Source organism: Nematolebias whitei, chromosome 13, assembly GCF_014905685.2.
Source record: "Nematolebias whitei isolate Nwh7 chromosome 13, NemWhi1, whole genome shotgun sequence".
Lineage (NCBI taxonomy): Eukaryota > Metazoa > Chordata > Actinopteri > Cyprinodontiformes > Rivulidae > Nematolebias > Nematolebias whitei.
In genome coordinates this window covers 11,032,896-11,049,235 of record NC_056510.1, presented here as the reverse complement: position 1 = coordinate 11,049,235, position 16,340 = coordinate 11,032,896, and the positions used below count along the sequence as shown (strand labels likewise).

The 16,340-nt window shown below is 38.6% G+C and overlaps 3 protein-coding genes across 3 annotated transcripts; all 3 read left to right on the top strand.

The window, feature by feature from the left end:
* Positions 1-367: 367 nt before the first annotated feature.
* Positions 368-1,303, top strand: LOC119419024 (olfactory receptor 1-like). Its single transcript, XM_037686320.1, has one exon. The coding sequence runs from the start codon at positions 368-370 to the stop codon at positions 1,301-1,303; it is 936 nt and encodes a 311-aa protein (XP_037542248.1).
* Positions 1,304-8,824: 7,521 nt separating this feature from the next.
* On the top strand, positions 8,825-9,757 carry LOC119419023 (olfactory receptor 1496-like). Its single transcript, XM_037686319.1, has one exon. It carries the CDS (start codon positions 8,825-8,827, stop codon positions 9,755-9,757), a length of 933 nt encoding a protein of 310 aa, XP_037542247.1.
* Positions 9,758-15,058: 5,301 nt separating this feature from the next.
* On the top strand, positions 15,059-15,991 carry LOC119419022 (olfactory receptor 52D1-like). The gene has a single exon (XM_037686318.1). The coding sequence runs from the start codon at positions 15,059-15,061 to the stop codon at positions 15,989-15,991; it is 933 nt and encodes a 310-aa protein (XP_037542246.1).
* The last annotated feature ends 349 nt before the right edge of the window (positions 15,992-16,340 follow it).

Genomic DNA, 16,340 nt, shown 5'->3' with positions numbered 1-16,340 from the left:
AATATGTAAAGCATTTTTTTGTTAAAGAAGTAAAAAAAAAATAGTTACCTTGATGACTACAGCTAACAAAATGTGATATCGATCAGAAAATAATGTAGTCAGTGATAGTGATGAAATTGACACTTTACATCACATCTCTTGATTCTGATTTTTTCATCAATAGTCAGATTTTCGAGTTTAACTTTGTTTGCATAATAAACCAAAAAGGATATCCTGTGCCTGGGGGGCTGAATTGGCCTAAAGATCAGTGATTGGTTGTGAAATCCCTGTTTGACTGATACGTAGTCTAAAATAGGTTGTGCCTTCTTAGCAGAAACTGCATAAAGAGCAGATTCTCCATTCGAGGAAGAGCTAAAGTTTTCTAACAATGATGACTAATGTTTCTGTGATTTCAGTGATTTTTCTTTCAGGTCTAAATGAAACAAAGGCTCATCAGAGATCAATTATTTTCTTTTTCACTTTAATGTGTTACTGCTTAATAATTCTGGTAAATGTGTTTCTTATTTTGATTATAATCTTGGACAATACTCTCCATGAACCAATGTACACTTTGCTGTGTGCTTTTTGCATGAACGGTCTTTATGGAACAGCATGTTTTTATCCTAAGTTTCTGTGGGATCTGCTCTCTCCTGTTCATGTCATCTCTTACTCAGGTTGCCTTTTTCAGGCTCATGTAGTTTTCTCTTTTGGCTGCTGTGAGCTGTCGATGCTTGCTCTCATGGCTTATGACAGATATCTGGCGATATGTCAACCACTTAAGTATCACACTCTCATGTCAAAACAGAGAGCCATACAGTTAATGTGCATTTTTTGGTTAATACCTCTTTGCATTGTTTCTGTGAGTACTTTTCTAACATCTAGGCTCAAGTTATGCAGCTCATCTATAAACCGACTCTTCTGTGCAAACTGGAGCATCGTAGCCTTGGCTTGTTTTCCAAATGAAACTTTTATAAATGGGATAGTTGTGTATTTTGTAATAATAATTTATGTACTTCATGGTGTCTTTATTGTTTGGTCATACATATATATTGTTAAAAGATGTGCCAAATCCATTGAGAACAGGGCAAAATTCATGCAAACATGTGTCCCACATTTAGTCTCTGTGATGACTTTTCTTATAACCACAATGATTGACATTACTTTTATGCGTCTCGATTTTCAGGATATACCCAAGAATGTTCAAAACTTTGTTACAATAGAATATCTCTTTTTTCCTCCAATTATAAATCCACTCATTTATGGGTTCAAATTGAACAAAGTTCGAAACAGAATTTTTAGGTTATTTGCTTCTGAAAATAAATAACTTTAAATGTTGAAGACATACACTTTTAGATATGTACATTATTTCCTGTCTTGCAGATGCAATGATGTTAGTTTACATGGTTTATGAACATATGAGGTAAATTTAAGAAAGACTTTGGACCAGAATGTACTTAGAATGGGCTGCTCATAAAATTAATGATGGTTTGAGCTTTTATCTAAATTTGTACTTTTGGCTCCAATAATGTTTTCATTTATTCTTAAAAGCTTTGTTCACTGATATCAAACTGATGTCACTAAATTATGGAAGATTAGAACATACTTAGCTGCTAATATATATTATTTGGTTATATTTGAGACTTCTATAAAACAAGCTGTGTTGTCTCAATATACTGTATTTTCTAAAGAAGACACAAAAACAAGATTTATTGGTTTTTTTTTTTTGTTATTTATTGATTTCTTTATTTTATTTCAAAACACCCAGCCTCATCATTTATCATGAACAGTATGACACTTGGAGATGCTCATGTTTGGTGGAGGATCAGAACCCAAATGCAAAAACCAAACTAAAAAAACTTTAAGGTATTATAAATAAACTAGGGCAGCATGGTGGCTCAGTTGGTAGAGTTTTTGCCTCCCGTAGGCCGGCGAGTGAAAGGTGTCCTTCTGGATCCTCTTGGAGAATGGATACTGAGAGGTGTCTTCTATGACACTATCAGAGGTGGGCAAGTGAGAAGCTTCCTCTGTCAAAAATAATGAGACCACAGAGGCTGCAGCAGGCGATGAATCAGAGATGACTGCAGCAGTAGAAGATAAACCAGAGATGACTGCAGTGGCAGATGATTAACCAGAGATGACTGCATCGGCAGATAATGAACCAGAGGTGGTTGCAGTGGCAGACATGTCTGGCGGCACTGCAGCAGAGGAACCTGCAAAGGCTGTAGCAATTGATGAGACTGCAGCAGCAGAAACTTCAGACGCTGCCACAGCTTGAGGTTTGGAGCTCACCAGAGGCTTGGGACTCGCCAGAGGCTTGGGTTTCACCATAGACTTGGGGTTCACCAGAGGCTTGGAGCTCACCAGATGCTTGGAACTCACCAGAGGCTTGGAGCTCACCAGATGCTTGGAACTCACCAGATGCTTGGAGCTCACCAGAGGCTTGGAGCTCACCATAGACTTGGGGTTCACCAGAGGCTTGGGGCTCACCAAAATCTTGGGGTTTTGGGCAATAGCTGCTGCTGGACCAGATGTAGATTGACAGTCATAGTCAACACCCACTGAGACAAACAGAGGTGGGTGGTCATCCTCAACACCCAATGAGACACACAGACATGGGTTGTCATCCTTGACACCCACTGAGAAAAGGGAAGGAGTAGTGTCATTTCCCCCCTCAGAGGAAGGAGGCACAGAGGCATCCAACCAGAACCTCCTGGACATGACAGAGAAAGAGGAGGACCCTGAAGACTCTGCAGAGTGGGACCCTGATGACTCTGGAAAGCAGGATCCTGAATACTGTGTAGAGCAGAACCATGATGAATCTGAAGTGTAGTACCTGGGCACCTCAGGTGAAGCAACAGGCACTGGAACCTCATTCAGCTAGAATGGGCTCGGCTGCTTCCTTTGTTGAGGCAGGCTCGGCTAATAAGTTGGTTGAGGAGGGCTTGGCTGCTTCTTCGGTCGCTAGTGGATGTCTGAAGCTTTAGTCTCACTTGGCTGCCCAGAGACCTCAGGAGAAATGACATGGTGGACTTAGGTATAGTAGCATAGGACCAGCAAGTCAGTTCTCATTCCAACTCAAATTGCATTTCTTTTACTGTCACTAAAGAACCTGGAACTCAGGAACAGTGAGGATCTCTGGCTGGGATGTCAGGACCTGTTTCAACTGGTCTCAGACAAATATCATGGTCCTTATGTCCAGAGAGGATTTTATGACTATTATATAGCCCTGAACTCGCAGGTTTAGTACCGATCACCCGAAGAGTCAGGGTTGGATGTGGTGCTGTGAACAACCAGCTGCTCACAGGAGAAGATTGGAGATCTAGAGTATGTCAGAGTGGAGCAGACGGCTACCAGAGAGAACTACCGTTGGGGAGAGAGGTCTTTTTGCTGACCCAGTGTCTCGATACAGTGATATCTTCTCATTCTTCTTCTCTCTGGGTGGTTCTCTCCATTTCCAACTAAAAGCACTCCAACGGGGTCTTTGGTCTGCTAGGTTCTTTTTGGTCCATGCATCATGTTTGATGGAGGATCAGAACCCAAATGCATAAAACAATCAAAGAAAAAAATGGTAAAAATAATACTAATTTATTTGCAAAATTAAAACCTAAAGCTGACGAGGCAGCACGAACACAACAGAAAACTCTATGAAATGGTCACACATGAAAATCTCTTGAGACTCAAAAAGGAAACCAACATGAATAGCTTGAAAGCACAATGCATGGACAATGGACAAACTGACACAGTACTTAAAGTGACACTAATAGGGAACTAATAACACACATCTAGGGTGATTAGTGATTGGGTACAGGTGAAGGTGGCAGGCTCACTGGAAAAATACTGAGAAGGCTGGTAGAGAGGGAAATGAGTATTGACACTGGAAAACATGAACACACAAGCAAAAGGATAACACAAAAACTAAACACTAGAGTACAGAATGTAACAGAGTTGATCTATTACAAGGTTCAAGATTCAAGTTTCTTTATTGTCATTCGCATCACATGTGGTACATGAGGTGGAATGAAATTGTGTATTCAAGGTCCCAGAAACACCCCCAAATAGCACAGACATAAAGTATAAAAAGAAACAATACATGAGTATCTAGGCTCTACGCTAAACACTAATAATGTAAAATAATACGTTGTATTAAACAGCAGCCCGAACATGACTTTGTAGTGAGCAGTTGGGTATGAAAACAGCAGGTGTAGTGTCCTACGCCCCTCAGAGAAGTCCCCATCCTGTCCTCAGAGACATTGAACATGACTGTATTGTAATTAACCCCCCTTTGCTAATCAACCTCTTCCTGGGTCAGACAAAATGACTCCTTACAAGATTTGCCTCCTGCTGGTAATCAACTCTCCTTCCTAAGAACAATAGATTTTGCATCTCAAAAAAGTCCATATCAAAGAAAAAGTTCTGGTACTTTCTACAATCTAATCAACACAGTTCCTATCTCAGACAAGGTGACACCTTCACAATCTATGTTCAACAAAATGCAGAACTTTGTCATACACTAAGGACACACACAAGACATGTTCATTTCTTGCAACACTCTGGTTACAGGATGGTATGATAATTAACAAGGCCCCTGGAGAACAATGATCTTAAAACAGTATTGTGTGACCACCACACCAGCAATGGGAGTTGGTCAGTTAGACAGAGCTTCAAACAGACCACCTGTTGTGTACCTGTATTGTGTGAAAAACCCAAATGTACATTTGTGAAGAAATTATGTTACTGGGTAAACAAAGCAGTCATTGTTTTCCCTCTAATCTTTGAGAGGAGGAGTTATAATCTAAATTAATTTATGCAACTCAGTTAACGCCCATTTTGCTGGTCAGAGTTGCGTCGATTGGATACAATTTACATAGAAACCCCCCACCCCACCCTTTAGAATCAAGTAAAACTGAAACTCATGGGAGTAGATTCAGTCTTGTCTAGTCTTCGACCTTTGGGCTTGGTTTCTGCCAGTCCTTGGGATTGTTCATCTGGCGGACAAGATAAAGTCTCCCCTCCCCACCCACATGGAACTTCTCTAACAACCCGGAATGATGCAAGCATGGCTTGGCTGGATGGAACTCGGTCTTGGGGTGCATTCACACCTGATAGTCCAGTAGACTCGGTTCGGTTGGGGACCAATATTCATGACATTTTGTTTACATTTGAACTAGTGCGTTTGCATTCACACTGCACTGTGCAGTCGAGCCAACCTGTTGAACCAACCTATTCCCCCGCTCGCCTGTGGGGGCGCTGCACCAAGAACTACTGAAAGAAACAACACAAAAACCTCTGAAGACACTTCTTCTTCTGGAAATAAAAACAAAAACGGAGTGGCATCAAGTTTTAGCAGTTTTAGGAGTTATATTTTGTCATTTTTCAAAAATGGACTTAGCATAAGCAGAAGATGAGACAGAAGACCACGGAGAATGTTGTTTTTCACACAAGGCAGCTGACGGCTCCATATAAGGTCAGCGAAATGCGTGTTTGTTTGTCCTGTGCTGTACTCCACTTCTTGCTTGTGGAGCGGGGCTCAGTCTGTTTACATTCACACTGTACTCGAACTGCGCTGGAGTTCTCTTCTACCGGACCGAGACCTAGGTTTTAGCCCGGGCCAGAGTTCACCTTTTTGTTCCGTGACAAAGTTCGATGGAACGTTCACACCTCCCCAAACGAACCGGACTTTCTAGGAAAACAAGCTAGAGTTCGATTAAAGCAGACTAAACAGGGCTGGTGTGAATGCACCCTTGAAGAAGGACGGCGTGAACCACAGGTTCATTTTTGCATTATATCCACCTGGTAATGAGGACATCTCCTGGTAGGACAAACCACGGGGGAGTGGTGGAACAGAGGTTAGAGAAGGTGGGCCCATGATCGGAAGATCGCCGGTTCACGCCCCGGTACCGACAACATAAAAATTAAAAAAAATGTGGGTGGGGTAGGTGAAGCACCCACACTTGCCCCCACCCTCATTCGCCCCACTCTGGGCCCATGAGCAAGGTCCTTAACCCCCATCTGCTCCCTAAACAGGTCTCTCTTGAAAATGAGTTCTCATGGCTCAATGAGACTACCTGTATAAATAAAGGCTAAATGAAAAAAAAAAAAAAAAAAAAAAAAAAACGCATCTTCCTCCTGATGAAAGGCCGTTTTAGACTCAGTACCAATCAGTTCTTTAGACACTTTTAAGTTAGGCACGAACCTCACATAAATGTACTTTAATTTTAAACATAAATCCTAAATTTAGATAACACCTCTCCTCAAAGTTTTAAGCTATCTTTATATTATTCAATCTCCTTTGATAACATTACTGGTTATTCGTTCATATTTCATATTTGCCATAACCTCACACTCTTGTTATTATTGTTAAACTGAAAATAAACATTACAGAATTTTGTGGCTTAACCAACCAGGTTTTGCGTGTTTAATTCAAGTGGGGGGATCACAACATTGCTAAGAATTCACCATTATTTTAATCGAGGTCGGTCCACATTTATTATATAACTTTTGAACTTTTAGGGTAAACACTTGTTAAAAGGTGTATTGTTGGTTCTGACTAGCTATTCCTTTACACAGGATAATCAGAATCAGCATATGAATAAGCTTTATTGTCACTGCACCGAGATACAACTGGAACATGTACGTACAGCCGTTTGAAAGATGTACGGAGTGTACAAACCTGCTGCTAATTAACGCGGCCCTCTTATTCTTATTCAGAATCATATTTTTGCTTAGATGAGAAAAAGGAAGAAAACATGAGGAGAGAAGACATTTAAAAAAGATCTCTCACACCATGTCCTAGGCAGGGCACTGTTTGAGGCATAAAATAAAACTACCACAGCAAAGCAACGTAAATAGACATGATACATATAGGTCGGTGAAGGCATTGAATTTTAAGGGAAGGTCATAGCATAGTCCAGAGCCCCCCTCAGCCATTGTCCAGATAAGAGGTGTTTGTTATCATCAGCTCAGTTGAGGTTCTGTCACATGCCCACGGCCTTGGGGAAGAGAGGGGTGAGGATAAAAAGCGTCTTTGTTTTTCCTAAACATGCCAGGAGGTATAGAGATAAGTCCACCCACCGTCAAGGGCACAGTTTGGGTCAGGCAGAACTCATAAATTGCCATTTCTGCCTTTTAAAGTCTCGCTGGTACATTTCTCTGATGGTGACTCCAAACAGCCGAATTGATTCCTCACACCGAAAGTGGAACTTACAGCTTCTCCAGGATTATTCCCCGTTCATGGATGCTGCCAGAAAGTTCACAGTCCTGATAACAGCCTGCTCCAGCTCTCTGACGCAGCTCCACATAATTCAGTCTGAGTGCTGCCAAGCTTAGACACATCCACACGAATTTGTAGACAATCCAGATTTCACCAACCCAAACAGCAGAATCTTGTTGTCATGAATCCAATTTGTTTCTGTCGAGGTAAGAGGGTCCTCCTTACCCTGATTTCCTGTCGGGAGAAGTTGATCAATTTTGTTGAGACCAGCTGATCAAAATCCTTCGAATTAGGAAGGTATGCAGGGGGAAAAGGAGGCTCTTTGAAGGCTCACAAGACGACAGAGAGCAATGCAGGGAAGCAGGGGGACGGAGCAGAAGATCTGTCTTCACTGGAGGACAGAGAGAGAAAAAAGAGAAAAAATAAAGGCAAGAGATCAGCAGCATGGATAATCAGCAGCACATATAAGTCATATATCACCAGTTGAAGTGTCATTACAGCTATGTTTCTTTTTCCTTACAGTGATTTTCCTGGTTAGGGATTTATGAGTCTAAAACAGTAATAACAGTAACAGTAATATTGATTGATAGATATTTTGAAATAATTTCAAGTAGTGAAATGAAAATCACATTTTATAATTTAAAACAATTATTTTAACCTATTATAAAAGTAAATAAAAATATTAAGCAAACAATGCTAATTATCTCAGGATAACAAGTTGCATAACTTAATACTTTCAGATAATCTCAGGAAAAAATGTTTCTACTCATGTCCTTTCACAACCTTTGTCCTAAACCAGGTTTCACAAAAACAAAAGAAGCTGTTCTGTGTGACCCTCTAGTTTAATGTCAATGGTAATTTTATTACAAGGAAACAAAGTCTTCATAGCAAAGAACATCGTAAAAACACTTTTCAGTGTTTTACGGTTTAGGTATATATGTTACAATTTTACATTAAAACAAAAACAGAAAGGTCCTTCATCAGAAATACTTTGACATTATTGTTACTTAGAATGAACACCACGAATGTTCATGTTGTCTGTATACATTATTGATATATTTTAAAGTAGTAGTATACCACCGCAGTGCTTTGACACACTCTTGATTTGAGATGCCCTGATTTAATATTTGTATTACACAACAATAACCTATTTTTCTTAAGAAGTTAGCAAATTTTACAATTTCATTTTTGTGTAAAATGTAAATAAAATCAGAATGCAATTTTTGCATTGCTTATAACCCCATATTATATTTACAATGCAACATTGTAAATTGTATTTGTTTTGTAACAACACTAAAAAAGAAATGCTTCATTGTTCAAAGCATGTTTCTGCCTAATGAAGTTTTAATAAGTCAATACATTTTAGCAACTCCTTCTTCATGAATGTTTTTGTTTTCAAAGTTAACTTCTTGTTATTTCTGGAGATAAACTGAAGAGGATATCCCTTGGGACTCTCAGCAGCGAGTTGACTAGAAATCAGTGAACTGGCTGGAAAGACCGTGATTGGTTGCTGTGAAATCCCAGCTTGACTGACGCTGTAGTCTAAATCAAATTGAGACGTAAAAAGAGAGCAGAACCAGAATCTGCTCAGAGAGCAGGTTCTCCTTTAAATTGAAGACCAGGATTTTCCTAACAATGATGAATAACATTTCTGTGATTTCAGTGTTTTTTCTTTCAGGTCTAAATGAAACAAAGGTTCACAGACCAACTATTTTCTTTCTCACTTTATTAAGTTACTGCTTAATAATTCTAATAAATGTGTTTCTTATTGTGATTATAATAACGGATAATGCTCTCCATGAACCAATGTACATTTTGCTGTGTGCGTTTTGCATGAATGGTCTTTATGGAACAGCAGGTTTTTATCCTAAGTTTCTGTGGGATCTGCTCTCTCCTGTTCATTCCATCTCTTACTCAGGCTGCCTTTTTCAGTCTCATGTGATATTATCTTATGGCTGCTGTGAGCTGTCCATCCTTGCATTCATGGCCTACGACAGGTACCTGGCTATATGTCAACCGCTTGAGTACCACACTCTCATGTCAAAGCAGAGAGTCATAAAGTTCGTGTGCATTTTTTGGTTAACACCTGTCTGCATTATGACTGTAAATATTTTACTAACTTATAGGTTGAAGTTATGCAGCTCATATATAAACAGACTCATCTGTGTAAACTGGAGCATCGTAGCATTGGCTTGTTTTCCAAATGAGACCTTTATGAATGGACTATTTGCATATATTACAATGATTATTTATGTATTTCATGGTGTCTTTATTGTTTGGTCATACATATATATTGTTAAAAGATGTGCCAAATCCATGGAGAACAGGGCAAAGTTCATGCAGACTTGTGTCCCACATTTAGTTTCTTTAATCATTTTTGTAGTGACGTTATTGATTGATTCTGTAAATCTTCGACTTGCTGAAAAAGGTATACCAAAGGCGGTTCAAAACTTTGTTGCAATAGAATTTTTGATTATTCCTCCAATGTTAAATCCACTCATTTATGGGTTTAAATGCACCAAAGTTCGAAGCAGAATTATTAGATTTGTTGTTTCTGAAAGAAAATAACTTTGAGCCTTAATGTTAGACACACAGTCCAACAAAAATACACAATTTACTGTCTTAAAGGTGCATTTATGTGCTTTTTTCTGGACTTGCTGTCATGTTACGTGGTTGTGCAAACATATAAATGAGAATTTCATGAAGGCTTTTTGACTGGAATGAGTACAGACTGCACTGTTCATATAAATGCTTTAATTTTAAGTCTAGTTTAAGTTTTGTATTTGTCATAGAAAAAAGTCACAAATGTGCATGTTGTCTACATGCATTAATGATTCATTGCTGCAGTTTACACTTTCACTGCTGTGCTGTGCCTGTCTTCTATTAGAATGCCTTAATGTAATACATTTTTTACTTTAATTGTTGCTTAATCTTTTCATCTTTTTCTTTTTTTTTTTTGCTTATGAAGTCGTTGCATTTTCAACTTTTTATGACTGTAAAAAACATATTGTATAGGGAATTTTTGGTCAAAAGGTTATGGATGATTTTATTACTAGGTCTGAGAATCTTAACTCTGCCCATGAATCATATGTTTGGGTTAGCAGAGAGAGCTGGGTGAGGAGCTGGGTGAGGCTGCAGCATGCAGCTGGCAGACAAGGACACCTCCAGGTTCTGTGAACTCAGCTGAACTGATAAAGTTATAAAAGCAAGCTGAGAAGGCAGCTTAGGACAGATTCTCATGACTGGTGTTCATGTGTGTACCGGTACTTTGTATATATTTCTGTAACCTGTCCTGAAAATCTTACCTTGCAAGTAAATACTGGTTATAAATTTTCTCTTGCCATTGGATGTGGTTCTTTTTGAGTAAGTAAGAAAGCAAGAATATTTTTCTCCAACAACAAAAGTTACTAATAAGTGAGCATCCAACATACTGAGCAATTTTATTGTGTTATATAAACACTGTAAAGTAAAACCATAATCTAGGAATTATTTTTTTTTAAATATAAAACGTTATTTGACCAACTACAAAAAAATAAAAAAATAAAAAATACAAGCAAATTTGAATTTTAAAGGTTAAATAACTTTGTATTTCTTTTTACAGTGTTTCACTTTTTTTGATTTGCTATTCCAATAATAATCCCAAACTAGTTATTACAATGTTTACACATGTGTTGACTCTCAGCTACTACCACACAAAACTGTAGCTCAGAAGCTGCAGAACAATTAAAAAGATAAAAATAAAAAAACTAGTCATTTTTGTTAGGGCTAATTAGCTGTGACAAACATGTTCAATTGGACTGACTCCAATATATTAAAAGTTGAAGATGTTTAACGGCTGATCTGTTCCTGGTAGTTTGAATTAAAATACAAATACAGGTTCAGGGAATGTTTAGCAGTGCTGACCATTAAGCCATCGTACTGCCAGATTTGATACTAGATTTGAGATAACCAAAATCAGAGATGTTTGTCAAAGTACACAAGAGCTGTATACAAGTGCTTTTGTAAATAGCTAAATTAAATTGTTTCTCTTTGTTCATAAGATTCCACTTATTTTGAAGGAATTTGTATTGTCACACCAGCTCACATTTGCGTGTTTATGGTACGAAATTCAGACTCAGGTACAATAAAGACACCTAAATATATATTAAAAAAAATAATCAGAACATCACAAGTAAAAGAATACAACATTAAGACACAGATGCTGACTCACTCTAGGTTAAAAGCCAATGGGAAAAAAAAGTGTTTTTAAACGAGTTTTAAAAACAGAAAGTGACGGGGCCTGCCTGACCTCCAGTGGCAGCTCATTCCACAATTTAGGAGACGGAGCTGAAAAGGCTCTGTCTCCTCTGGATTTACAAAAGGTTTACAGATTTACAGGGAGATCACCCTTCTCAGCCTCCCTTGTAAGATCTGTTCAGGGGTGCTAAAGAAAAGAGCCCGGTTGATGGTCAAACCTTAAATTCAGGAGGAACTATGTACGTTCCATCCTGGCTGTGGAACACTGGACCAGCTCTTTACCCTCACTTGGATCCTCGCTAGGGGCATGGGAGTTCGCATATCCAATCTAAATGTGTTTGGTGGACTAGGAGAAGGCATTTGACTGTGTTCCCAAAGGAACATAGGGGTGCTCAGTGAGTATGGGATTGGGGATTGCTACAGGCCATTGAGTCCCTAAAAGACTTTGGTTGGTATTGGTGGCAATGAGTCGGTTGAGGTTCTGCCTCAAATGGAAGAGTTTGTGTCTCACAACAATTGGTTAAAAAAAAGTTCACAAGTGATGAACGAATGGAGTGTGAGATCAACAGATTGGTGCAGCTGGAGTAGAGCTGCTGCTCTCCAGCACTGTGGGATATCCATTGATATATCTCAGATCCTTATATATGGTTTCTTTTTATACTTTATTTTTTTGCTAATTTTGGGTGTAACTGGGCCTTTGAGTAAACACTTTTGTTCCACCTCATGTACCACATGTGATGCAGATGACAATAAAGAGCCTTGAACATTGAATCTCAAACATTGAGAGGAGCAATTGAGGTGGTTTGGGCATCTGATAAGGATGCCCCCTGGACACCACCATAGGGAGGTTTTTTGGCCATGCCCAACTGGAAGGAGACCCTGGGGAAAAACTAGGACACAATGGTTGGCCTGGAAACACCGTGGAATCCTCCCAGAAGAGCTGGAAGAGGTGGCTGGGGGGAGAAACGTATGAGCATCCCTGCTCAAGCTGTTGTCCACCACGACCTGAATATTGACAAAGTGGAAGATGATGGATGGATGGATGGATGGATGGATGGATGGATGGCTGGATGGATGGATGGATGGATGGATGGATGGATGGATGGATGGAGATAAAGGTAACAAAATGGCAACACTCACACCTCTCCATTTTGTACCCCCATGTTCTTGCTTTTTGCCCCCTCAGTTTTTTTATAAAGTAATATTTCAATTCAATTCAATTCAGTTTAATAGCACCAAATCACAACAAAGTTGTCTCAGGGAACTTTACAGAAACATTCACATACATAAAAGCCAATTAGTTTTTTTCATTTATTCTTTATTTATACAGGTAGCCTCATTGAGCCACGAGAACTCATTTTCAAGAGAGAACTGTGTAGGAAGCAGATGGTGGGGGTTAAGGGCCTTGCTCAGGGGCCCAGAGTGGGGCAAATGAAGGTGGATGGGGATGTGTGTGTCTCGCCTTTTCCACCCACATTTTGATGTTGACGGTACTGGGAGTTGAACCTATGACTTTCTGATCACAGGCCCATCTTCTAACCTCTGCGCCACCACTCCCCCAATTAGTAAAGTTCTCTATCTAAGGAGGCTAGCAGACAAGTTGAATCTTGGCTTTGTTGCAGTTTCCCATCCTGAGCAAGCACAGTGGCAACAGTGGAAAGGAAAAACTCCCTTTTAAAAGGAAGAAACCTCCAGCAGAACCAGGCTCAGGACAAGCGGCCATCTGCTTTGACCGGCTGGGCTTGAGAGGACAGGAAGGAAAGACAGGTGAACGCAGGATAGCAGGTCCAGATGTAGGTGCAGGTGTACCTGAAAGACAAAAAAAAAAAAAAAAAAACATGTTAAGGATAGAAAAAAATAATTACAAATGTTGAGCAGAGTAAGTAAAGACAGTAGCAGAGTGAAAAGTGTGGTCAGTTTGTCCTCCAGCAGTCTAAACCTATAGCAGCATAACAGCTCAGGAAACCCGAGCCGACCCTAACTATAGGATTTAGCAAAAGAAAAGTCTCGAGTCTAGTTTTAAAACTGGATAATGTGTCAGCCTCACGGACAGAGATTGGAAGTTGGTTCCACAAGAGAGGAGCCTGATAACTGAAAGATCTTCCTCCCATTCTGTTTTTGTAAATTCTAGGAACTACAAGTAAACCTGTAGCCTGAGAGCCAAGTGCTCTGTTAGGAAAATATGGAACAATAAGATCTGTAATATAAGAATGTTGAGAGCTTTGTAGGTTAGAAGTAAGATTTTGAATTCTATTCTGGATTTGACAGGGAGCCAATGGAGAGAAACAAACGGGAGAGATATGATCTGACCTACTAACTCCGGTTAAGACTCTGGCAGCAGCATTTTGGATCAACTGAAGACATTTTAAAGAAGTATTTGGACACCCAGATAATAAACCATTTCAATAGTCCAGTCTAGACATGACAAATACATGGACCAGTTTTTCTGCATCCTTTTTAGATGTTTCTAATTTTAGAGATATTACGCAGGTGGAAGAAGGCAGTTCTAGTACTATTTTTAATGTGGGGGATAAAAGACATGTCCTGATCTTGCCAAGATTTTTAACATTAGAGCTGGAGGACAGATTAATTCCATCTAAGGAGGGAGAAAGACTGAAAAATGTATTCCTAAGGTGCTCAGGTCCAAAAACCAAAACCTCAGTTTTGTCTGTGTTCAACAGGAGAAAATTAAGGGTCATCCAGGTTTTTGTGTCTTTAAGACATGCTTGTAGTCTAGGTAGCTGATTGGATTCATTGGGTTTAATGGACAAATATAACTGTGTGTCATCAGCATAACAATGAAAATGTATGCCATGCTGTTTAATAATGTTACCTAATGGAAGCATATATAAAGTAAAGAGTATTGGCCCAAGCACTGAGCCCTGAGGAACTCCATGCCTAACTTTGGTGTATGAGGAAGATTTATTATTTACATTTACAAACTGGAATCTATCAGATAGATATGATTTAAACCATTTTAGAGCTGTTCCTGTAATTTCAACATCATATTATTTGATATGTATCTAGTTCTTCGGATACATAGTGTTAACTTATTTATATATATATATATATGTATATGAATGTTTCTGTTAATGTAATGTTTTTTAGATATGAATGTTTCTGTTCAGTGTCCTGAGATGACTTCTGTTGTGACTTGGCGCTATATAAATAAATTGAATTTAATTTAATTGAAACCTATTTTCTGGTATCCTTCCACACATGATTCAATCTTTTAAACTTTCTCATGACTGCTCATCTTGTTTGTCTCAAATTTATTTAAAACAAATAATTTGACCACAATTTGATTTGTATGTTTAAGATCCATGTAGAAATTTCAGTTCTTTGAATCTTGACTTCCAGTACCACCTCACCTCTGTGCTCATATCCACCTGAGCTGTTACGTAATTGTGTTTTCTCCCAATGTCCTCCTGTAAATGCACCACGCCCGTCTGCCCCTGTGGAATCAACTGATTTTCTAAAGCTGCAAACTTACATGCAGTTGAAGTACCAGATCGCCTGAAAGAACTCTGATTGGCTGGAGTCAGCCGATGGTATCGGTTTATCTGAACTGAAAAGAAAAGCAACATCAGTCATTGAAACAGAGCTTTCAATGAAAAAACAATACATTTAATAATGATGAATAACATTTCAACAATCTCAGTGTTTTTTCTTTCAGGCATAAATGAAATGAGGAACTACAGACCAACTCTTTTCTTTTTCACGTTAATGTGTTACTGCTTAATAATTCTGGTAAATATGTTTCTTATTGTGATGATAATCTTGGACAATACTCTCCATGAACCAATGTACATTATGTTGTGTGCTTTTTGCATGAACAGTCTTTACGGAACCACAGGTTTTTATCCTAAGTTTCTGTGGGATTTGCTCTCTCCTGTTCATGTCATCTCTTACTCAGGTTGCCTTTTTCAGGCTCTGGTGATGTACTCCTTTGCCTGCTGTGAGCTGTCCATCCTTGCACTCATGGCCTACGACAGGTATCTGGCTATATGTCGACCACTTGAGTACCACACTGTCATGACAAAGCACAGAGTTGTTAAGTTAGTGTGTATTTTTTGGTTAACACCTGTCTGCATTAATGCTGTAAGTGCTGCTCTAACATCTAGGCTGAAGTTATGCAGCTCGTTTCTAAACAGAGTTTTCTGTGCAAACTGGAGCATTGTAGCCTTAGCTTGTTTTCCAGCTGATATTACTGTTAACAGCATAGTTTCATATCTCATAATATTAATTTATGTACTTCATGCTGTTTTTATTGTTTGGTCATACATGTATCTAATTAAAACATGTCTCAGTTCCATAGAAAACAGGGCCAAGTTCATGCAAACATGTGTCCCACATTTAGTCTCCTTATTCACGTTTATAGTGATTTTATTGATTGATCTCATGAGTATGAGATTCGGTTTCGGAGATTTACCTCAAACTGTTCAAAATTTCATTGCCATAGAGTTTCTCATCATACCTCCTATGATGAATCCACTTATTTATGGTTTCAAGTTGACTAAATTGCGGAGGAAAATTCTTTATTTTACCATTTTTAAAGTTAAATGATATTATTTTAATATACAGTTAAATATTGGATTCATTGATGGCATTCTTCAGGAACTGATAAAATGTTCACATATAACTTGTTAACTTGAGATAAAGTCATGAAACTAGATTTCTGAACTTGTCCTCTCTCATCTTCCATACTAAACCTGGTTTCACAAAAAATAATCTGTTCTGTGTGATCTTTTGGCCACTAAAGGGAAGAGTCAAGTCATTTTATTATGGAGAAACAAAAATGAATCCATTCTTAAAAAAATACAAAGTAATAATAATACATATACATATACATATACATATATATATGCGTGTGTGTGTGTGTGTGCATATATATATATATATATATATATATATA

Coding starts and splice junctions, on each gene's coding strand:
- LOC119419022 (XM_037686318.1), top strand. CDS start 15,059: ATGATGAATAACATTTCAACAATCTCAGTGTTTTTTCTTTCAGGCATA.
- LOC119419024 (XM_037686320.1), top strand. CDS start 368: ATGATGACTAATGTTTCTGTGATTTCAGTGATTTTTCTTTCAGGTCTA.
- LOC119419023 (XM_037686319.1), top strand. CDS start 8,825: ATGATGAATAACATTTCTGTGATTTCAGTGTTTTTTCTTTCAGGTCTA.